The sequence below is a fragment of the Galeopterus variegatus genome, unplaced genomic scaffold (genome assembly GCF_000696425.1).
Source record: "Galeopterus variegatus unplaced genomic scaffold, G_variegatus-3.0.2 Scaffold538, whole genome shotgun sequence".
NCBI classification, from domain to species: domain Eukaryota; kingdom Metazoa; phylum Chordata; class Mammalia; order Dermoptera; family Cynocephalidae; genus Galeopterus; species Galeopterus variegatus.
In genome coordinates, this window is record NW_007726649.1 from 262184 (window position 1) to 287228 (window position 25045).

Below are 25045 nucleotides of genomic sequence, written 5' to 3' on the forward strand. Positions count from 1 at the left end.
GAAATTTTTGCTAACTATGCATCCGACAAGGGATTAATATCCATAATATACAAGGAACTCAAGCAATTGTATAATTTAAAAAAAAAAAAACAATTAAAAAGTGGGCAAAGGAATTGAATAAACATTTTGCAAAAGAAGACATTCATATGGCCAACAGATACATGAAAAAATGCTCAACATCACTAATCATCAGGGAAATGCAAATTAAAACCACATTGAGATATCATCTCACTCCAGTTAGACTGGTTATAATCAAAGAGTGAGAATAACAAATGCTGATTAGGATACAGAGAGAAGAGAATGCTCCTACACTGTTGGTGGGACTATAAATTAGTACGACCACTATGGAAAACAATATGGAGGTTTCTCAAACAACTACAGATAGGTCCTCCGTGTGATCCAGCAATCCCACTTCTGGGAATTGAAATATACCCAAAGGAATTGAAATCATCATGTCGAAGGGACAGCTGCACTCCCACATTCATTGCAGCTCTGTTCACAATAGCCAAGATATGGGACCAACCTAAATGTCCATCACTGGATGATTGGATAAGGAAACCATGGTACATATTCACCATGGAGTACTACTCTGCCGTAAAAACAAACGAAATTCTCCCATTTGCAACAACATGGATGAATTTGGAGAAACTTACATTGAGTGAAATAAGCAAAGCACAGAGGGATAAATACTGTATGTGCTCTCTCCTAAGTGGGAGCTAAGAGAGAAAGAAGAAGGAAAGAAAGACCACAGTGGTGCATTGGACTTGCAGAGGGAGAGAACACACCTAGGGATAAAAAGTGGAGTGGGGAAAGGGGGATAGGGAAGGGAGGTCGGGGATAATTGAGGGGATAATTGGGTGAGGGACACGGGGTATAATCACAATTTGTGGTAATGGGCATGCTGCCAGTATGGATCTGGCCATCCATCGCATCTTAGGCACAAGTGGTGACAATTTGCTTTGTACCCCATGAATATTCATAACCAATAAAAACAAAACAAAACATTTTTTAAAAAAAGAAACATTCACCAAAATAGAAAAAATAAAAGTATACTTAAAGCTTCAAATAATGAGGCCATATATGATTTCATGGGGAGTAATTTCTTAATGATTATGTGGGCATATACATTATTCAGTGATAACTCATTTCATTTTTATTCATTTTTATTTAATAAGATAGTATGGGACTTAAAAGCTTTGAAAAAATTGTTGATGACTTTAGAGATTTAGGCATGATTTGAAATACAATAGAAGCAGTTTTAGTAAATGAGGCAGCATCATATCTGTTTGGAAAAATCATTTCAACTGTAATCCTCCCCCTCAAAAAAAAAAAAAGTGGATGCCTTTTACAAGCTAAGCAGTGTGTTATGTACTGGAGATATGGAGATAAATGAGTCATAGCTACTGTTTTGGGGGAGCTCATAGTCTAGTAGTAGAGAAGTATACATATATTTACTATAATGCAGTATGATGAGTGCATCAGTATACGTGTAAATTAAGGAACAAGGAAACACTTGATGGGAGAGTAGTTAATTTGGCCATGGGGGTTAGGGAATAGGGAAAGTACTGAAACTAAGGTAACCTTAACAGATAATTACACATCTGTCTGGTAGACAAAATTGGGCAGGGCGCTCCAGGCAGAAAGAATAGAATGGTCAAAGTCATCTATATAAAATGCTATGGAAAACTTAGAGAATAGCTGAATGTAGGCTTTAGAGATAGGAAGCATCAGAAATAAGAGGGCAAGAAGGTAAACTAAAGCTAGATCTTGTGTACCAAATTAAGCAGTTGGACTTGATCCTGTGGCATTAGAAATTATTTTTTTAAACAAGACTGTTATGTGAAGCTTCTGTGAAGTTTTTGGCAAAGAGAAGAATGATGAAGGAATGGAGAAAGAAAAGTGTCATCACAGAGTAGTTATAATAGAGAGGTGTGGAGATATCACATTTGGGGGTGGGGGAGGTGAATAAGGTCAGTTGCTTTGCCCTCTCATTTTAAGCCAGTAAGTGTCTATTGTACTACTATTTTGTGAAAAGCATCATAGTGAGCAGCTCTGAGAGGCAAGGTACTGTGTTTTGCTGTCTGGGTATTGACACTCTAAACAGGAGAAAATATGCCAATGACTATCCTTAGCTCCTAGTACAGTATTAGACACATGGATTGGTGTTCAGTTGGTAGGAGCTTCCAAAGAGTACATAAAACCTTGTAATCAAGTTTCAACTGAAATTGTTTAAATCTCAGATTAATTCTGTTTTTTAAAATGTTCCTACCAATTCCAGATTCAGAAGATCAAAAGATGAGAATGCCTTCATTTTACTGTTCCATGATTCCACATATATTTTTTGCATCCTCTATGTTTTCTATGATCCCCAATGTTAGTGGTATGTTATACTGCTTTATCATATCAAAATGAAGAAATGGAGGAGGGAAAAGTATCATACAGATTTCCTTTTGCAGGTACTCCTTAGTAGCTAACACTCAGACTGGGATTTCCGAGCCTGGTTATGCCTACCAGTAACTTAAAGAGATTTGTACCTGAACCAGATGGAAAGAGCACTGAACTACGGAAAAACTTTGCTTCCTTGCTTTAAACATTACCCTTCATTTGTGTGGGGAATGGAGGTTGAATATAGCATGTTTCAATTTGAATTCTAAACACCCAGAATCAGAGAACTCTCATGCCTCCATCCTGTTTATTTCATTATCTGGCAAGCTACCAGCCACTATTCAGTATTTTTGGAGGAAAAATTTGGGGATCAGAATAATGCAGCAATTCTCAAAGTGTGGTCCAGAGAAACTGAGGCCTCTCAGATCCTTTCATGAGGTCCATAAAGTCAGAACTACTTATGCTAACATCAAGGGGTTTTTTTTGCATTTTTCGCTCATTCTCTTACAATTGTATAGTCAGATTTTCTAGAGGCTACATGATATATGATATTGGAACAAATTGATTACAGAAGGAGATATGGAATTCTAGATCCAGCTGTTTTCTATTAAGCCAGATACTGTGATATACAAAAATTTAAAGCAATGCCCACTTCTCATTTTTTTTTTTTTAGGAAATGGTTATTTTCCTTAAAATACATTATTTGTATTAATAGGTAGTAAGTTTATCATTACTATTATCAATAAATAAATAGTTTAAGCACAGGGGCTTTTTAGAGCACTGAAAATACTCAGTATGATCCTGTAATGAAAGATACATGTCATTAAACAGTTGTATCATAGAATGTACCACACTAAGAGTGAACCCTAGTGTAAATTCTGGACTTTGGGTCATAATGGCATGTCTTTGTAAGTTCATCAGTTGTAACAAATGTAGCCTGTGGTGAGGGATGTTGATAATAGAGGAGCTATGCATGTCTGGGGGCAGGAGATATATGGGAAATCTCTGTACCTTCCTCTCAATTTTGTTGTGAGCCTAAAACTGCTTTTAAAAAATAAAGCCTTAAAAATTTTTTCAGTTTTAATTTCTCACAGAAATCTAATAAATAAGTATAACCCACATACACAAGCTATTTGGGGTCTTCACTAATTAAGAATTTGAAGGGATCCTGAGATTAATTTTTGACAGGTGCTCAAGTAATGTGTACTAACTAAACTCTATTTGGAAAAATAAGGAAAGAAAAATAACCTTAGCTGCCTTCATCCTGCCACTGAAATTAAAAACATTTGTTAACATTCTGGGTTTTTTTTTTTTCCCCTACTCTTTTTTAGGATAGCTTTTTTATTTTTTTAAAGCACATAGTTGGAATAACATTGTATATAAAATTTTGCATTTTTTTCACTTATTCTAACCATGTCTCCATATTAAAATGTAATCTTCAAAAAATTTTTAGTGGTTGGGTATATCTTAGTTTGTATGATTTTCCCTATTGACTCTAGTCAATAGACTAGACTCTATTGACTCTAGTTTTTTTGCTATGAATCTTTTATTTAGCAGTTGCTTAAAGGCTTGTTATGTGCAGACACTGTTCATAAATGCTTTTTTTTACTTAAGATTTCCTTAGCTTTTTCTAAAGTACAGCTATTCTATTGAGATTATTAATTTTTTGTATTTTAATTTGTAGGAGTTCTTTTTCTCTGATTTTTTTAAAAACTAATATCTTCTTATTTCATGGAATGCAATGACATGGTATCTTTTATCTCTCAGGATATTAGTTGTAGTTTTTGTTGGTTTTTAAGTTTTTATCTCATTGCATAGTCTCTTCCAAGTTGACTATGCTGGTCTTTTTCTTTCTTACAAGAGGCTTTCCTTAAAATATCTGGTGATTCTTAACTGGTTGTTCATAATTTAGAGTATGTACTAAAAAACTAATTGAAATCTCTATACACATCATTGGGGCTAATCAACAATGGTCTTCAACTGTAGAATGATCTACCAGGAGTGATTTATTGCTCAACCCTTTGGAAGTTCCAAGGAGCTAATCCAAACCTACTCTTTTCTAAAATCACTGTAGAAGATGATGCGCATGCTCTGTTCATAGGCCTGTATTTTCTTCCTGCTCTCAGGTTGCTGGCGAGTGTTCATTCCCAAATCTGGCTCTCAAGGTTCTCTCAATATCAGAGCCCTCACAATATCAGAGTCTCCTTGCCAGTTCACATGCTGTGGAAGTATCTGGAAAGTTTGTTTCCTAAGGATAGCCCTTCACCAATGACTGGCTGTATTGGGAACTGCTGAGTTATGACCTTTATTGTCTACAGAGCTACCTAATGGATTGAGCTGAAATTACCTTCCGTGGGCCCTTGCTTGGTGTATTACCATTTCTTAGCTTCCTGCTCTCCCCTGTCCTATTTTACTGCAAGTTTTTCCAGGGAATACTTTCTAATAAACCACTTTGACACAAGTGCTTTTCTTATTTTTCAAAGTTGTTATGGCTATTCTAGTTCTTTTGTCTTAACATTTAAATTTTAGGATAATCTTGTCTATTTCTACAAAAAAAATTTACTGGAACTTTGATAGAAAATGGACTAAACCTGCGTATCAACTTGGGGAGAATTGGCATCTTAATGTGTTGAGTTTTTAAATTTATGAACATGGTATGTCTCTCTGTTTGTTTAGGTCTTGATTTCTTTCATCAGCATTAGTTAGCCTTTATCATACATGGTTTGTTAGCTTTACACATAAGTAATTCATTTTTCTGAGCGATTGTAAATGGTATTGTATCACTTGACTGACATTAGTGTCCACATGTTCATTGTTAGTATATGGAAATAACTATTGATTTGGGTACATTTATCTTGTATCCTGCAACCTTGCTGAATTCATTCATTCTAGGAATTTTTTTCATAGAATCCTTGGGATTTTCTTCATAGACGGTCATTATCTACAAATCTGCAAATAGGGGTAGTTTTGTTTTTTCTATTCAATCTGTATGCCTTTCATTTCTTTCTTTTTATTTATTTTACTTTTTATCTTTTGTTTATCGTACTGGCTAGAACTTCCTACTATGTTGAATAAGAGTGTTGAGAGTGGGCATTCTTCCCTCGTTCCTGATCTTAGGGGGAAAGCATTTAGTCTTGCACCATTAAGTAAAATGTTAACTGTTTTATTAGTATGTGTCTGTTGCTTGTAACAGAATACCTCAAACTGAGTAATTTATAAAGAAATAAAATTTATTTCTTACAGTTTTGAAGGCTGGGAAGTCCAAAGACCAGGGAACACATCTGGAGAGAATCTTGTTCTTGGTGATGACTCTACAGTGATGCCAGGTGTCATATGGTGAATGGCTGAGCAAGAGAGCTAACCTGCTCACTCACTGTCCTTATAAAGCCCTCAGAACCATGCCCATGACCACCCATTAAACAATCAATGGATTAATCCATTTGCAAGGCTACAGTCCTCACAATCTAATCACCTCTTAAAAGATCCCCCTTTCAGTTACCATAATAGGATTCCCCACCCTCTTAACACTGTTACAATGGAGATTAAGTTTCAGTGAGTTTTGGGTGGGGGATATTCAATCCACGGCAGCTGTTGTTTTTGAATATTGAACCAGCCGTGCATCTTTGGAATAAAACCCACTTGGTCATAATTCTTCTTTTATATTGCTGAATTCTATTTACTAATACTTAATAAAGTATCAAGAAAAAGAGCAAAAGAAACCCTAAGCAAGGAGGAGGATTTAAATTTCATTGATTTCTGCTCTTTATAAATAATAAACAGCAGAGATCATATGAATAAAATGAGCAGAAATTAATGAAATTTAAAAATAGAGACATAATATTACAAATTTTTTCACTATCTTAAAAAATTAGCAGTAGTTATTAACAGTAATTTCAAAGCTAGTGACAGGAAAATATGTTATCTGAGACTCCTCTGGCTCTGTTTCTATTGTCTCCTTTTTTCTCTATTCCAATCACACTTATTTTGATGCTTGGTTATTTTTTATTGTGTTGAACATTGTGTATCACCACACAAAAATTATGGTGATAATTTGAGGTTCTTTATTTTATATTTCTTCAGAATATTTTTGTAGTTAGGCTAGTGCAGATCATCCTAAACATCCAGTCAGTGTCTGAAATGCTTTCAACCAAGACTTAGTCCTTATAAAGTTTGGTCTATTTTTGTTTCACTCTTATTCCTAGATTGTAGACTTACAGGGTCCTTTATAAAATCCTGGGTGTTTTTCAGGATCTCTTCTAGGCAGACTTTGAACTTTGATTTTTGCTTAGCTTCATTGACTCCCAGCTACTATTTTCTTTCAGAATCAATAACTGTCTTGAGGAGTAGATCTGTGACAGATGTCCAGTCCATCTCTCTTGAATTCTCTCTTATTCCAGATCTTGGCCCCACTAATTCTCACTGCCTTGATATCTTACCACTGTCTTCAAACATATTTTCTTTTTACATTTTGTTCACTTTTTCTGATTGTCTTCAGATAGTTGGTCTAAAAGAACCTAATCAGCCATTCAGGAAATATAACTGTGTAAACTTGTTTGATTTTTGTTATTGTTGTAGTGGTAATTGTTGATTTGTGTGTTTTGTTTTTGCAAAATATTTCAAAGTAGTTTTGATTTGGGGGCACATATCTCTCAGACCCCTACCTTCACTACACATGTTCATTGTCCTCTACTGTTAGTGGTGATTGGGTGAAGAGTTTGAAAAATGTAATGGAAAGAGCACTGGCTTTTTAAGCAGGCAGACCTGGTTTTGAATTGTGTTTCTTCTTGATTGCATCTCCCTGTGTGTTTCCTGTTAAATTTTTTAAATTTAAATTTTCTGTTTTCTCATCTTCAGAATTGGCATAGTGAGAATGAAAAATGAAATTGAAATTAAATTTTATTTAAAATGAAGTAACATGTGGACAGCACCTTGCATATGGTAGACGCTTAGCAAACTCATTTTTTAAATTGGGGAATTGGAAACTACAGACTTAGGGCCACCTTATCAGGAATTTAATAGGAATTTATAACTTTACTAATTATTACTAAATTATTTAAAAGGGTCTGCATGATTGGTTGTGAGGCAGTTCAGTAGGCGTTTGTTAAACAGCCAGTGTCCCAGGCACCCTGCTTAATCCTGGTGATAATTAAATGCTATCCAGAATCCTGCAGTCCAGTAAGACAACAGTGAAAGGCAGTGAGCAGGGGGAGGCCACATCCAACACTTCAGTGAAGCTGGGGTATTAGAGCAACGGTCAGCAAACTTCTATAAAAGGCCAGGTAAGGCGTTGTGGGACACATTGTCTCTGTTGCACCTACTCAATTCTGCTGTTATAGTGTGAAAGCAGCCATAATCAATACATAAATGAATGGGCATGGGTACATTCAAATAAAACTTTATTTACAAAAACGTGGCAGGCCAGTTTTGGCTCATGGATCAAAAAACTGTGCTGACCCTAGCCCTCCACAACCTAAGAATAGTTTTTACATTTTTAAAGGATTGTTTAAAAAGGTGATGATGATGATGAAGGTGCAACAGAAACCATATGTGGCCCACAAAGCCTGGAGTATTTTATTTATAGTCCTTTACAGAAAGTTTGCTAACCCTGTGTTGGAAAATAGAGTAGGTGGTGATTGCTACCAAAAGAGAGAAAAGCAGACTTATGTATTCAGGGTTGACAGGAAAGAAAGAAAATGAACATGGCAAGCAGGCTTGGGTCCATGGAAGATCATTATGGGAAGAATAGGAAATTCTGTGTGCAAATACTTACATATTTACCCATGCTCCACCTGAACAGTAATTATCCTACTTACTACTCATCTATTCTAATGAATTGTCCATAACGTGCTGGTTTAGCAGCAGATAAAGAGGGAAACATAATCAAAAGTTAAACGCTTTTAGAAATGTCTCCTATGTGGAAGGAATTAACTTTTCATTATAGCCAAACGTTATCAGACTTTGTACTCTTCATATGTATATTGCTTTATAATTATATAACATCCTGCTAATTTTTTTCTTACAGAAATACACTTCCGGGAAATGGCCTCTAAGTCTTGGCTGAATTTTTTAATCTTCCTCTGTGGATCAGCAATAGGATTTTTTTTATGTTCTCAGCTATTTAGTATTTTGTTGGGAGAACAGGGTGACACGCAGCCTAATATTCTTCATAATGATCCTCATGCTAGGCATTCTGATGATGATGGACAGAATCATCTAGAAGGACAAATGAACTTCAATGCAGATTCTAGCCAACATAAAGGTATGGTTTACTTTATTAAGGAATAAACATAAGCAGTATTTCAGTCTAAGTGTTGAGAGAGAATTGGAAAAGTTATATGAATTTTGTTATATTACTGTCTGTATCTGCAAATGAGTTCTGTATTCTAGATATTAAATAATAATAATTCTCAGTTTACCTCAGGAGAAGTGAATTGCTAAAACCCATGTTTATTTAGGGACTAAGTTATTAATTTTGAGTTTAAGTAGAAACAGTTCAGAAACTGATTTGGGAAAAGGTTTAACTTTTCAGATTAGATTTGTTTCTGAAAATTTTTGTTCAGGTTCAGTTTTATCGCAGTTTATATCTGTGTCTTCGGTTTTTGCTGTTGTCTTGTTTGGTCATAGTTTTCGCTTAGTCTTGTTTTCGTAGTAGTCTTGTTTTCCTAGAGAAACTCAAGAGGTATATATAAATCTCAATTTATATTCTTATCAGTAGTTAATGTAACTAATTTTTTCTCCTTTTGAGAGTCATAAAGATCTAAGGAATTTAAAAAAACTAAGGATATGTTATAATGACTTCATTTTCTCCTGGCCTTCTATCTCTAATCAGATTTTCTCAGTTGAGTCCTCCATACACTCCTTAAATGTTGTTTTCTCCAAGTTTTTGTCCTTTTAGCTCTCTCTTTGTGTAATGTCATCAACCCTCACAATTTTCATTTCCATCTATTCCTGGCTGTCTTTATCTCCAGCACAGTTACAAAAACTGAGAATATATTAACACAATGCCAAGATCTCTGCAAATTGTGAGTTATCAGACAGAAAAGAATACAAGCATCTTGAAAACAATTGGAATTCTAAGATGCAGAGAGTCCTCCATTAAGAGTTGTTTTTCTTATCCTTTTCATAGTAAATTACTTCTCTACCTCTGTGAGGTATCAAAGCCTGGTTGAGTTTTATCTACTAGCAAGCACATGCATAGTTACAAATTGTGTCATGTTATGTGAATAATAATATTTAGCCCTGAGCAGGTGCTATGTATTCTTACCATAGAGCAGTTTGGTCACTGTGCACTTGCTCTGTAGCATAGCTTCATGTCTTCAGATGATCAGCTGGAACCAGGCTTTCCTACTGCTAGTATGCCATATGAGGTCTTACTATAGGCACATACGTTATATACATACTTGTCCTGCTCAGTGGCCCACAAAATACAGGGTGTGCTAAAAGTCTTTCTATTCCTCTTAGACTCAACATGTGTAAATTGAATTTTTCTCTTCCTATCTACGCCTAAAACTTGTTCTTCCTCCTATATTCCTTATTTTATATAGCTCATTATCATCTGCCTAAGCCAGAAACTGTGAAATCATGGTAGCTGCTTTCCTTCACACATCAATCAATTCCATTTGTCACTAAATTCTAACAGTTCTACTTCTATACCATTTTCTCTCAACCCACAGTGCATTTCCCCTAATTCAGGCCTTCAGCTATATTCTTGTTGCCTGTACTCAACCAAACTTTACCATGCCTTTTCGTCCTTTCTTTTGGTGAGCTTCTGTTCATGTAAAGACCTATTTTCTGCATCATCTCTTCTCTGATTTTTCCTAGTATTTCGTTATCTCTTTTCTTCTCTGTTCTACTCAAGTCCCTAAGTCACTGCTCTGTAGGATTTATCAGCTGCTATTTTGTTTTCCCTCAGCACATTAAACCCTTTGTACAAACCTCTATTATAGCATCTCTTAGTATGTAGCAATTACTGGTTTGCATGTTAAGACTTCCCTATTAGACTGTGAATTCCTCTGTGGTAGGAAATGTGTCCTATTCATCTTTTCATCTCTTGTGCCAGCACAGCCTGGTACAAAGTAATTAATGAACGAGTAATTGAAAGAATGAGAGCATCTACCATATCCCAGTAGTGGCAAGAAAGCTGTCTTGTCCTAAGTGAAACAGATTAGGGATTCATACATCCACCATTTTTTTCTGTCCATTCAGGGTTTGGTATATCTGTAATAGCTAAGATATTGGGCTCTTCATGTATATGAACTGTGAATGCTTCCTGACTGAAAATAGGGTGATTTTGTTGCATTTGTCCTTTTGGACTGCGAATTTTGATATTCAGAGTAGCCTGAGAATGTTTTCATGTCCCACCCAGCCTTTCCTTCTGTTTCTTCTCAGTTAACTAGCAAATTACAGATGTCCTTCAGTATCTGCAGATATTGGTTCCAGGACCCCTGAAGAGACCAAAAACCACAGTTGTTCAAGTACATGATTAAAATGGCATAGTATTTGCATATCACCTATGTGCATCCTCCCATATACTTTAAATTATAATACCTAATACAATGTAAATGCTATGTACATAGTTGTTATACTATATTTTGGGAATAATAACAAGAAAAAACTGTGCACGTTCAGTTGCATATGCAGTTTTTTCCCCCAATATTCTATATCCATGGTTGGTTGAATCTGTGGATGTGGAACCCGTGGATAAGGAGTACTAATTATATACCTCTATTACTGATTTTTCACAGGACTGAGCTTTTGTAATTCACTCTCTGACCTTCACCTGAAGGGTATGCTTGCTTAGTATACTGCCTTGAGCATTGCTACTCAAAAGTGTGGTTTACAGACTTGTGCTGGTCCACAACTTTATAAGTCTTGAAATTGGGAGTAAGCAGTTAGAAACTTTTATTGTAATTTGCCAGAGTAATTTTGTGTGAATCTAAAAATAAAAACTTAGGGCTAGTGTTTTATGTTTTCTTTTAGTCTTATTATTCTAGTAATTTATTTTTCTACAAAAGTATAGGCCTCTAATTATCAGAAACAAAAATTGGTCCTTCATGACACATAGTTTGAGAAGAACTGGTCTAGAATCTCATGGCTCTTCCTCTAGACCAGTGCTACTCAAAATGTGGTACTGGTCTGTCAGCCTATGCATTGTTTGTCTGCACCCAGATAAGGAGCTTGAACCAGGTTAAGCTCACTGCTTAGTTAAATGGACTTTTTTACCTTTTTTTTTTTTTTTTTTTTTTGGTAGTAAGCCTTCCTTGATGAAAAAGTAATAAGTTGCTTTATGTCCCAGCATAAGCTTCTTATTTCTTTGCAGATCAGTAGTTTGAAAAACACTGCTCTATACAGTCTTGGAAATCCCATCTCTGTCTATTGTTCTGTTTCTGACTGGTGGATTTGCATTTTGCAGGGAGATATGTTACTATCAGAAGTAATCGCAACCCTGCATTTACTCCTGTGCTTCATACTGGGGTAGTCATGAAAGCTTTTGATGCCACCTCAGGGTACTCGTAGAAATTCATAACAGTGGACTCTTCTGAGCTTCAGAAATCAACTGCCACTTCAGTAACATGGCCTTTCAGAAGCTCATTGAGAGCAGTAAGAAATTACTGTCAGTGTTCCCTTGAAAACCAACTGAAGCTCTTTGTAGTATGAGTTGCCAGAGACTATTTAAGGTAGTACTTAATGTGCAAATGGATCATTAGGAGAACTTGTTAAAATGCAGATTATGATTCAGTAGGTCTGGGTTGGGGCCTGAGATTCTCCATTTCTGTCGACTCCCAGGTGATGCTGGTGCTTTTGATCAGTGAAACACAGTTCAGGTAGTAAGAATTTTGGTCATACTGGCAATTCTTGTTAGCTCCAGTGACCTGTTGGATAAGATTGACATGAAACCAATAAATCAGAATGTTGACTCACATTAGGTTGAGTTTTGCTTTCTTTCAGCTTTATCACTAATGATAGATGTGTAAATAGAAGGAGGATCTTTAAAACTATTTAAGAAAATGCTTTCTTTAATATAATTTACTTGAATTTATATAAATATAACTTTTTAAAATGTTTGTTTAATAGACGAGAACACAAACATCGCTGAGAACCTCTATCAGAAAGTTAGAATTCTATGCTGGGTTATGACAGGCCCTCAAAATCTAGAGAAAAAAGCCAAACACGTCAAAGCTACATGGGCCCAGCGTTGTAATAAAGTGTTGTTCATGAGTTCAGAAGAAAATAAAGACTTCCCTACTGTGGGATTAAAAACCAAAGAAGGCAGAGATCAACTATATTGGAAGACAATTAAAGCTTTCCAGTATGTTCATGACCATTATTTAGAAGATGCTGATTGGTTTATGAAAGCAGATGATGACACATATGTCATATTAGACAATTTAAGATGGCTTCTTTCAAAATATAACCCTGAAGAACCCATTTACTTTGGGAGAAGATTCAAGCCCTATGTAAAGCAGGGCTACATGAGTGGAGGAGCAGGATATGTACTAAGCAAAGAAGCCTTGAGGAGATTTGTTGATGCATTTAAAACAGAAAAATGTACACACAGTTCCTCCATCGAAGACTTAGCACTGGGGAGATGCATGGAAATCATAAATGTAGAAGCAGGAGATTCCAGAGATACCACTGGAAAAGAAACTTTTCATCCCTCTGTACCAGAAAACCATTTAATCAATTGTACCAGAACACCATTTAATCAAAGGTTATCTACCCAGAACCTTTTGGTACTGGAATTATAATTATTATCCTCCTGTAGAGGTAAGTTTAGAAATTTTATTACTTGGACCGACTGACTTTTGTTGATTTTTTTTAAAAACTAGCAAATATGTATATGTTTCTTTAGTACCAAACTAGGACTCTCCCTTAGTCTTTTTATATAGAGTGGCAGTATAACAAAGTAGATGAGAACAGGGACATCAGCAATAGTCATTCAACAGATATCTATTGGTTCTACTATATGCCAGGCACTGAGAATGTAGAAGTAAATACAGCCAAGTTCCAGTTCTCATGAACCTTACATTCTGGATGAGATAACAATAAACAGGCAGACTAATAAAGATATTATGATTTTAGGAAGTACCCTGAAGAAAAAGGCAAGTAAGTGGGTGGAGAGTTACTCAGTGGGGTGTGATACTCTGGTTTAAGTAATTAAGGAAGGCCTCTCTAAGGGGTGACTTCTGAAAGAAACCTGAGTGATGTTAGCAAGCTCTGCGAAGATCTGGATAAAAAGCCTTCTAGTCATCAGGAACAACACATGAAAAGATTTTGAGGTTCAGAAAGACCTAAGTTTAAATCCTCCCACTTTAACAGTTGAATGACCTTGGATGAACCAACTTTGTCTAACTTCTGAGTCTCAGTTTCCTCATTTGTGAAATGGACGTGGTCTACCTGTCTCATTTAGTTGTAATTGCAGTGTAGTACAGCCTCTCTCACAGCAAGCATTTAATAAGCCTTGGCTCTCATTTGAAACCTTAGCTTACATTCTTGAGAATTTTATCTAAACTACATTATTTTATGAAATATTTCAGGTGTACAGATATTTGAGAATAATATGATACCTTGTATCTACTACCCAGCTTTACCAAATATCACTCTTTTGCCACATTTGCTTTAGATTTTTTGAAAGAAAGAAAAATGTCATGCAGTTGAGGTCTATGTGTCCTCCCCAGTTCATTTCCCTTACCTCTTTCCCCAGAATTAACAACTATCATGAATTTAATATTACTCATTACCATGCATGTTCTTATATTCTTCTTACATGTTTGTGTATCCAAATAATACATAGTACTGTTTTGCATGTTTTTAAATAAATGGAATTATACCATATACATCTTTCTATAATTTGCTCTTCTCACACATTGAGATTTATCAACATTAATATATATGTATCTGTTTCATTAATTTAAAGTGCTGTGTAATAATCTAATATATGAATATACTATAATATTCATTCTCCTGATACGTATTTAGTAAGTTTTTCCTAGTTTTTCAGTATTATAATCATTGCTGCAGTGAATAACTGAATGAGACCAGAAATCATGAAATCTAGCTTTTAGAATCAATTCTATTATTGATTATTAATGCCTTTAGGCAAGTCACTAGTTCTCTGTCTTCTTTTCTCTGACTCTTAACATATAAATAATACACTTCATGCTAATACTCTGTTCTTCACAAGCTATTGCTTTCAAATCATCATCAAGAATAGTGGTTCTCAACCAGGGGTAATATTGCCCCTCAAGGGACATTCAGCAAATCTGGAGACATTTTTGGTTGTTACAGCTGGGAGGTTATACTGGAATCTAATGGGTAGAAACCCACAAGATTATAAATCCACTGGATGCTAAACATTCCACAATGCACAGGACAGTCCCCACAAAAAAGAATTATCTGGCCCAAAATGTCAGTAGTGCTGAGGTTAAAAGACCCTGGCCTATTACATTTGACCCAAGCTTTGTATAATTAGCTTTAAAAGGCAACTTTGAAGGAAATCTCTACTGTTCTGCTACCAACCACCAGTGTGTTCTTGCTACTTTCAAAAACATGATAGCTAATCCTTACAGTAATTCTGCATTTAATAGGTGACAAAACTTAGGCTCAGAAAATTAAAATAACTTGCCTATCCTGGTAGTAATCTAGGCAGTGTTGCAAACCATTCTGATTCTGAAAGCTCTTGTTATTTCCATTATACAGCTCATGAGCTTCTCTCTATGATTAATGGGAAATATGTGCAAAAAGAAGGGGTGGGGAGGATATGTTAGAATAATTATTCTCTTGTTGGGGTAAAATTCTACTTTAATAAATGAACATTTTTAATTTCAGTGCTATGTGGTGAGACTGTTTAAAACCTTAGACTGGCTTTCATTGCTATTGTAGTTGCAATAATACCTTAGAATATAAAACTGCCTTTTGATAGTCTATTTTTCTTTTGTTTTAGTGAGGTACTACTTTGGATGCTTTCTTGATGTAAACTTTTAATATATTCTGAGCATTTCAAGATGATTTGACCTTTTCTTTCTTAATTCTGCACCTCTTCCCATATTAAAATATACCCAAACTGAAGAACATTACAAAGCATGTAACAAGTACACCCAAATGAATATAGTTTTACTAAGCATTTCTGATATTGTATACACATAAAATAACAAAGGGACTTCGTACTTGTCATTATTTTATAACCAGTATTCTTCCTTATTTTTAAGACTACTGCCCACAATTCCTTCTTACGAATAGGGTACACCTAACAACATGCTTTATGTGAACAAAATAAATATAAGGGTACTTCAAAAACTTCATGGAAGGATTCATATTATCTTTTAATTTTATTTTTCCACAAACTTTTTGAAGCACCCTTATATTTCCGTAGTGCATCTTTTATTTAAATTGTAGAGGTTTTTTAAATGGATGGCAAAATTTGTTCTTCCTGCAAAATTTATTTAATTATGTTGAAGACTATAAAACAGAATTTGAGGTTCCAAAATTGACCCCACCTTCTAACATTGCCTATTCTCCATCAAGAGGTTCTATATAAACCCAATGTACAACCAGAATTGTATTCTTATTCACTTTTCATTTAATAACTTTTCTTCTCCTTAAGTGAGTTAGTATTTCCAAAGCCATTTGAAATCTCATACATACACTTTTTCTCTATAGTCACTAAAAATACAATATAGAAAAATTTTATCTAGAACGTTAGGGTATAGAGTATTCTATTTCATCAAAGAGTTATGTTCTTAAGTTGCTTGTTTAGAACCGACTCTTCATGCAGTTTCCTTCCCACACAACCTTCTTACTTCCTTAGAAGTCTTTTAGTAATAGACTTTTCACCACAGAATTTACAATCAGTCTTAATACAGTGGATTTAAAATAGATGTGTAATTATTCATATATAGATATAGAGATCACTCTACATGTGAAATTACCTTTTTTAAAGGTCAGAAATAGTCAAATATGATTTATTTTATTGTTTCATTTACATTAACTCATCTATCTGAGACATAGTACATGGTTGAGGTGGATAGCTCCTGATTTTTCCAAATGGTTAACTGATTGTTTCAGTACCATTTTTAACTGAGTCTTACTTTCATTACTGATTTAAAATACTTCCTTTATCATACACTATAATATTTCTTATAATAGGATCTATATCTGGGGTTTTAGCTGTGTGCTGTTCTGCTTGGTTTTGGTCCAGCACCATATTGTTTTGAACCTTGTAGTTTCACAATATTTCTAAGTTATTAATCTAAGAGTATGTATTACTCTCCTTTTATTCTCTCTCTCTCTCTCTCTCTCTCTCTCTCTCTCTCTCTCTCTCTTTCAGAGTGTTTTGGCAACTCTCCTGTCTTTATCCATGCACATAAACTTGTCAGTTTAAGGACAATGACATCTTTGCCCAGGATTTTTTTTAAGTTGTCTTTTAGGTTTCTTTAGTAAAGTTTTATAGTTTTTCTCAGATTTTTATATCTTATGTATATCTGTAGGTATTTAATATTTTTGTTACTATTCTACTTCAGCTTTTTTTTAAAAAACTTATCTTTTTAACTAGTATATATGAAAACTTTTTTTAAAAGCATCTTTAAAATCTGGCTCTTTTACTGTATTTTTTATTTTTCACTTGATACTTGAGTTTTGGGGGTAAATGTAATCATCTGCAAGGAAGTTTTTCTAATGTAGCTATTATCTTTTATTGTCACTTATTGCTTATAATGCTTAATAATAGTATCCTGGCCATCCAGTAAAAAAAAAAAAATAGACTAACATAATTAATGCAGTAAACCTTATCACAAATATTACAATATTTCACAATCATAGAAAAATTGCTTTCAAAGAGGATCAGCAATTTAAAATTAACGGCTACTGGTCTAGTCTTTTAGCTTAATGTGCATTGACCAGTACAGTAGCCACTAACCACGTGTGGCTGTTGAGCACTTTCAGTGTGGCTAGTCTAATTTGAGATGTGCTATAAATATATTTATTTTGTTCACACCTGGTTTTAAGGACAAATAATGATTTCATTAATAATTTTTAAAATATTTATTGCATGTTGAAACAATATGATGGATTTCTTTTTTAGTTAAATAAAAGATAGGTTGCGTATCCCTTATTTGAAATGCTTGGGACCAGAAATGTTTCAGATTTTGGAATATTTGCCTTATACTGGTTGAACATCCCAAATCCCAGAATCTGAAATACTTCCATGAGCATGTTGGTTCTCAGAAAGTTTCAGATTTTGAAGTATTTCAGATTTTGAAGCATTTCAGATTTCAGGTTTTTTTCATTTGGGATGCTCTACCTATATATTCAAATTAATTTCACCTATTTCTTTTTACTTGTTTTAATGTGGCTACTAGAAAATTTTAAACTATACTATGTGACTCACATATTCGTTGGACAGAGCTGGTTTAGATAATCACAAATTGACTTATCTGGTTGTTTTTCATTATTTATTTCTTTTCTGATGTTTCCTAAAGGTATAAAGAGTAGGCACTAGATAGTTTTCTAGAGTCTATATGGTTGTCCAAGAATTCCACATATCCAGTGTTTGTTTCAAAGGAAAGTTCAGAGCAAAGGGCAGAGAAAATGTCTTGATAATTTTTACTACACTATAGATACTTCCAAACGTGAATTAACTGTTCATTGTAATAGGCCAATATGAATCTTTTCTGGGAACTTGCCAGATTGTCTCCCTTGGTCCTTGCAAAGACATCAGGTAGAGTCAGAAGTTTTGTTGGAGCTGCCTGGATGAAATATTCTTCAGACACCAATTCTGATCCTAGATTGACCTCATGACTATTTAATTCTGGGACCAGTCTAACCATTTTTCTTTTTTGTTTTCTTCTAAACCTGTACTCTCACCAACCCCATGAGATTCGTATTAAGAGTCTGTGAGAATGATATTACTGAACAAAGGTTTAAAGCTGACTGATTTACCTGGGGGCCACCTGAATGTGATTATTTTGTCAATAGTAGCTGACATTGAGCATTTATTATAAGCAAAGCATAGTCCCAAGCATTTTGTACACATTATATCCTTTTAAGTAATCACCTTTTGCAGATGGGGAAATTGAAGCTTACAGAAATTAAATAACTCGCCCATGGTCGTATACTAGTAGGCAAAATTTGGATTCAAACCCAGGTCTGGCATGAGCGTTTTCTCTCTTTAATATTATATTGTTTGGGTTTTTATTTAGATGAAGTATTAGGTTGTAGACACATAGTAGGCAAGGCTTTGTAGTCACTGCATGCTCCGAGAAATCTTACGCTGAGCCAAGAGAAAAATTACAGTGAGAAAATTAGGGAGATAAAGCAAAAGTTGGAGAAATAGAGCCTTATCCTTTGTGTAGCTGTCCCTTTCATTTGAAGAAGTCTCAAGAGTATTATCTGCTAAAACAATGAGGAGTGTGAGAGAATATTGTTTCAGTTAGAAATACTTCCACAATTTCGTGTTTGGTTTTAAATCATTAGAAACTCTGGAGAACTGCTGTTTTCTTCCACAGGTATAATAAATTAGGTTCCTCTGCTTTACCTTACCAGCTTTAATTCTTGAATTCTTTTAAATTAGTGCGTCCTTTATAAGTATGTGAATATTGTGTGTTAATAGTGCACTGTTTGGAAGCTAAAAAATAAATAAATTTTAAAAAAGAAAGATACAACAATCACAATAATACGTTAAACTTTCAGAAGGAGAGAGTAGAACTGAGGTTACCAGAGGTGGGAAGGGGGGGTGGGGATAAGGGAGGAACTGGTAAAGGACCATGAAAAACAATTACATTGTGTGATGTTGAATATATTAATTATCCTTATTTGAGTATCACATATTGCACATGGGTATTGATATTGAACTCTGTACCCCACAGATAATGTACAATGAATTCTGTTACAATAAATAAAACAATGCACTGTTTATTATTAACAATGCCTGTTTCCACTACTTTTTTAGGGTCCTGGTTGCTGTTCTGATCTTGCAGTTTCTTTTCACTATGTTGATTCTACAACTATGTATGAGTTAGAATACCTCGTTTATCATCTTCGTCCATATGGTTATTTGTACAGATATCAACCCGCCTTACCTGAGAATATACTAAAGGAAATAAGTCAAGCAAACAGAAATGAAGATCCAAAAGTAAAATTAGGAAACCCCTGAAAGGAAAACATGAATGAACAGAGGTAAAATGTCTAGCATTGCACTGAACAAGGACTTCTGCATTTCTGACATAGAACACTGGAATCCCAGTGAGGAATTCTTTCTAAGTGAACATTCCATATAGAAATCTTTCATACGAATGACTGTAAAGTGAAGCTTTAAATGAGCTGTGAAGTCTGCTTAAATGTTTCTTTGATACATTAATTTATAAATATATAATATGAAGAACTTGTGTTTTTAAAATGGTGACCAGGTAGAGGAACTAGAAATTTTGTTGCCTGTTCCTGACCATGTGTATTATTGTCACTGAGAAACAGTTAAATTTGCTAAAACTACACTGCACCATGTTAATAACACACACATGATGCTAAACAGATCTGCCTTAAAATTTTTAAAGGAATTATTGTTGCTCAATGTTGTTTATAAACTCAAGAAATGAGTTTATATTTGCAGTCTGATATAAATGAACACACAGTTTTTGTCTAATGAAAATTTTGCTGTGATTCTTTATAATTGGCAGTATTTCTTCCAGAAGAAGGTAAAATAAAAATGGCACTTTTCCTAAAGTGCATTAATAAAACCACATTTTGAAATTATCATGGGCCTTGACTATATTGTATACTTGGTTCTAATTAGTAGTTAATCTTTTACTGAGTCCCTATTGTCTCTTTTCTAAATGTGTTTAACCACTCTTGAATACCATTCTCCACTATTAATATTTATTTACTCAAAGCATTAATAGCATTCTGTAAACATGCATTTAAAAATATTTTGTTCCCAAATTTACCCATTGTTAATTATGGGTAACTAATAAATAGTAACTTTAATGCTGTTTGGGGATGCTTTTCTTATATCAGTGCCACTCTCAGGAATTACTAAATAACACTTTTAATTGACGATTTAAAACCCTTTCCAACTACATAATTATAGTTCCTTTCATTCTCATCTTGTTGAGAGATGAGAACTTGTTTGTGCCTTTCATACCTTGTTTGAACTTGTTTGTGCCTTTCATACCTTGTTTAAAACCGAGTTTTAAGATTCATTTTTAGGATCTGAGGTGGCTATTAGTTACGCTAGTAAAATACTTTGAATGCAAGATTTTGACCAGAGTTAATTAAAAACATTAGAAAATGTAGAGTGCTTAAACAAAGTAAAATGTCATAATTAAAAGTCCAAATAATTTATATATAATAGCCTGAAGTTTGATCCTGACTTACTATTTTGGGATAACTGTTTTACCAGTGGATAATTCAAACAAAGCAGGAATACCCATTCGAGACTGACGTCAAAAACACATTCACAAATGTTTCATTCTAATTTTAACAACTCCCTGTTTAAAGAGTTTCTGGAAGGAAAGAAAATGTTTAATTTTTGTTGTCTTTAGCAACTGAGTGTATCATAGAATATTTTACAGACTTTCTGTAAGATTATTTTTAATGTTAAATGATCTACATTTTCTTATGTTTATCACCACTGACTCTGCTGTTTAGCTGAATAATTTATATTTGTGCCAAAACATGTCAAAATTATGACCTCTTTGGATTGTATATTTGAGAGGATATTCATTTCAGTGGCTAATTATGGATTACTCTGTCCACATAGTGAAGACACACACACCAATTTTACCTATTAAATTGTTTTTCGTTGTTTTCATGTTGGTATTATCTGCCAGAAATTTAAGGCATTCATCCTTTGAATAACTCTTCACCATGGTGGGGACATGAATTTATTTGTGGTCCATGTATGCTACTTTTCTTTACTAGAAATATAAATGGTTTATCATAAACATCCAAAAACCTTAAAATTTACTCATAGGAAATTAATGTTGTAACGAATCCTGGACTCTGGAGTCAAACTGCCTGGGTTTAAATTCTTGCACCATCATTTAGTATTTTTGAATCTTGAGCAATTTGCTTAATCTCTCTGTGTCTCAATTTTCTCATCTGTAAATTAGGGTTAATAATACTACCTACCTCACAGGATTTTTATGAGGATTAAATAAGTTAATATATGTAAGGCTCTTAGAATATTGACTGGCCCAGAATAGGGAGCAATAACTATAAGGTTTCATTATCACTCTGTTACCTTGGAGTGTAAATATTTCATTTAAATGAATGAAAAATCTGCTTTGATCAAATGAGATACTGAAGGAAATATTTTACACATTTCTTATAATAATAAGTAATAGCTAGTATTTATCTAGTGCGTACTGTATATATGCCAGGTACTGTGCTTTTAGATACTCCGTGTACATCCTCCATGTACATTTGTGTTAATCCTCACAAATTGGGTATTATTCCCATGTTATAGATGAGGAAACTGAGGCTCAAAGAATTAAAGTAACTTTTCCACTGTCACAAGCCTAGTATGTAGCAGAGCTAGGATTTATACTCAAAACTTGTGTATTCATTTGTACCATGTCAAGCTTGGGGTTAGTCATTTAACATTATTTCCATTTTCACTTCTATGATGTGTGACATCTGATACATTGGCCAGTGATAGTCAAATTAAATTAACCAGCCAAATTGTCACCATGATTCTTAAATTGTGGTTCTCATATTCTTGTCGTCAAGCTTGTTAAAATGCAGACCTAAAAACCCCAACCCCAGAAGTTCTGATTTTAGCACGGGGCCCAGGAGTATGCATTCTTACGGAAATACCCTATGGCAGTGGTTGTCAAAGTGTGGTCCCAAAACACAGAGTCAGCATCCCTTGGGAATTTGTTAAAAATGCAACCTCCCTTAGGCCCCACCCCAGACTACTAAATCAGAAACTCTAGAAGTAGAGGCTAGCAGTTGTGTTTAAACAAAGCCCTACAGGTGAGTCTTATTCATCCTAGTTTGAGAACCATTGCCCAACTACCTACATGATTCTGATGCAAATAGTCTTTGAACACACTGAAGATTACTTCCTTGTGAGTAAGGTATTTTTCAGAGACATGTTTTAAATCTGTAATCCAGGATCACACTACATTAAAGGTAAAATGCTTTAAAGATAATTTAAAGGGTCAATGGATCATTTATTTTGACAAAATTCTTTAGCATCTCTACAGTGACTAATATCAAGGCCGACAGTAAAATGTGTAAATCTCCAAGTTTAGTAATTTCACACTGGGGTAGGGAAGAGTTCATTAAGAACTGATTAGTACACACTAATTCATTAAAAGCATACATAAATGAGTGTCATTTAAAATGTCCACAATTGTTAGTAAAAAAAATTTTAAATAGAGGTAGCATAATGCTATTTTATAATAGAGCATTTTTCTACTAATTCATACTATCAAAATTTCATCACTTTCAAGAATCATTTCACTCTCCTAATATGACCTTATAAAGCAAAAAAAAATTCTCCAGGTGTTTGATAGAGCACATAAAACCAGATTTCATAATGATAATGATTTATTTACCATCTTTTAGATTAAGATCTTTGTCATTTGGATAAATTATTTTAGTGTGGTCTTAAAACATAAAGCTTATCATGTCATGTCTTATGTTGTCCAATAACAGTATGCTTGTATTTTCTAGTGGGAAGTTCGTAGATTCTAAACAGGTTTTTGTCCCAGAGTTCAATTATTTGTTTTCAGATACCTTAAATTTCAGAGGAGTGTTTGTTACTGTAGTAAGATTTTAAAATAAATCACTGGTTTTTGATATTTTTTGAATATGGTAATTGGACTTGAGCATTAAATTTGCTAACTGGTTATTTTCGTTAAGTGTTTCTTGATTTTTCACTTCTTTGAGCCTATATTATTACCAGATTGAAACACTATTGTATTTGAAAAAAATCTCGATTAGAGCATATCTAGCCTTTTATTCTTCATTTAAATTCACTCATTTAATAGTGTAATGTTCATTACACTATTATTGTTTTTAACAATTTCTGCTTTGTATTTAGTACCCTTTTTTATTTCCTTTATAACTAACTTCCCTTTTCTAGCTGCTCTTAGTGCTACCTTCACAAGGTTAATTTGGCTGTTATTAGTATTAGAATTTGTATCACTTACTGATAATTTTATATCTACTAACTTTAGATTTCCCTATGAGGCTATAAGTAAAATATGTCTAAGAGCAATGGCTGCTGACTCTCAGGACACTTGCCCTACTTAAAAATCTACAATTTTCAACTAATTCTACATCTACAGTTATTAAAGGAAGTAGAGTTATTTCAATCCCCTTTTCTAAAAAACATACAAAACTTATTTGCTTCATTTCTCTACTTCTTTATAGTAGGCCGAACAGAAGCATAGTTAAGAAATCTGGGGGACATACTGTGGTATATTTCATGCTTTGATGTAACCTCTATTGATAAGAAAATGAATGTTTATATATCAGAGTTTAAATAGAAATTTTAGCCAGATTGGAATGAGAAATTTTGCAAATTCTCTTTAGAGAAACCAACTCTAAAACTAATTTTAGAGTCGAATTGTGCTGTATTTCAACTCCCTTACCTCTCTAGTTTTCAGTTTATATTAGTTAAGTTTGAATAATTTTGCAGGGCCCTGCTAAATTAATAATCTACATGAAGTGTATTATTAGAGGGGAACTAATCTTACTGCTAAGCAGTGTGTTGTATTACATAGAGAATGTTTGTGTTTTGGAATTTAAAAATTATTTAAGGTTAATAGTGTCATGAATGGTTTAAAAATGTCTGGTGACTTGCTTATTTTAAGTGATCACCATTAAGTCAGGAAAATGTATTTTTAAATATGTTTTTAAAGTGCCTTTTGAACATTTTTAAACATAAGATTTAAACAACTGCATAAAATAAATGACCATGTTCAAAGTTGTTTCATCTGATTATTTTTAACCGATATAAAAGTTGTGTGATATATGTAGTCTTTTATGATTACTTTTTCGATTATTTTCTCAAAAATATTGTTTTCCCATCAGAACTCTTCAATTTTAGTAAGCTTATGTAATTTTTACTGTAATATATATTACTTACATTAAAGCAACAAAATATTCTACCTCTCACATAGAATAACATACCTTAAAAAAATTAAAAACACCTATTTTGTAGTCCAGATGTCTGTGTTTGTAGACATGTATGTTTATGTCCGTGTATGTGTTTAGAGAGAGAAAGAGAGACTGCTTTTCTGTTTCTTGGTATATTTTGATCTATCATGTACACTGAGAAATTCATTTATTCATCAAATAATTGTGCCAAGCATCTGCTAGAAATAAGTGGTGAGCAAGACATATAGGATCCCTGTTCTCATAGAACCTTAATTCTAGAGTGAGAGAGCAAGCAAGTTATTAGGTGAATGAACAAGATATTTCAGGGAATGGTGTCAGGAAAATAAGAGTGATAGAGCAATTTTCTGGGTGGGTTGTCAAGGAAGACCTCTGAGGAAGTAACATTTGAGCTGAGACCTGAATGGCAGACATTTTGTATCCTTCAGAAGTTATTTACATTTGTGCAATTCTTTGCTCCTGTTACGTAAAAAATTTTTTTACCTTTGCTTAATCATGCTTTGGGCATATGTGAAGGCTCACTGAAATGCAGTCTATA

At 34.0% G+C, this 25045-nt stretch overlaps 1 protein-coding gene across 1 annotated transcript; it reads left to right on the forward strand.

Moving 5' to 3' along the window:
- Window positions 1–8412: 8412 nt before the first annotated feature.
- LOC103588241 (glycoprotein-N-acetylgalactosamine 3-beta-galactosyltransferase 1-like) lies at window positions 8413–24319 on the forward strand. The gene is given in 4 exon segments (XM_008569865.1): window positions 8413–8644; window positions 12460–13043; window positions 13045–13152; window positions 19331–24319. Coding segments are annotated over 4 exon segments (1116 nt in total). The 5' UTR covers window positions 8413–8424; the 3' UTR covers window positions 19535–24319.
- Window positions 24320–25045: the final 726 nt, after the last annotated feature.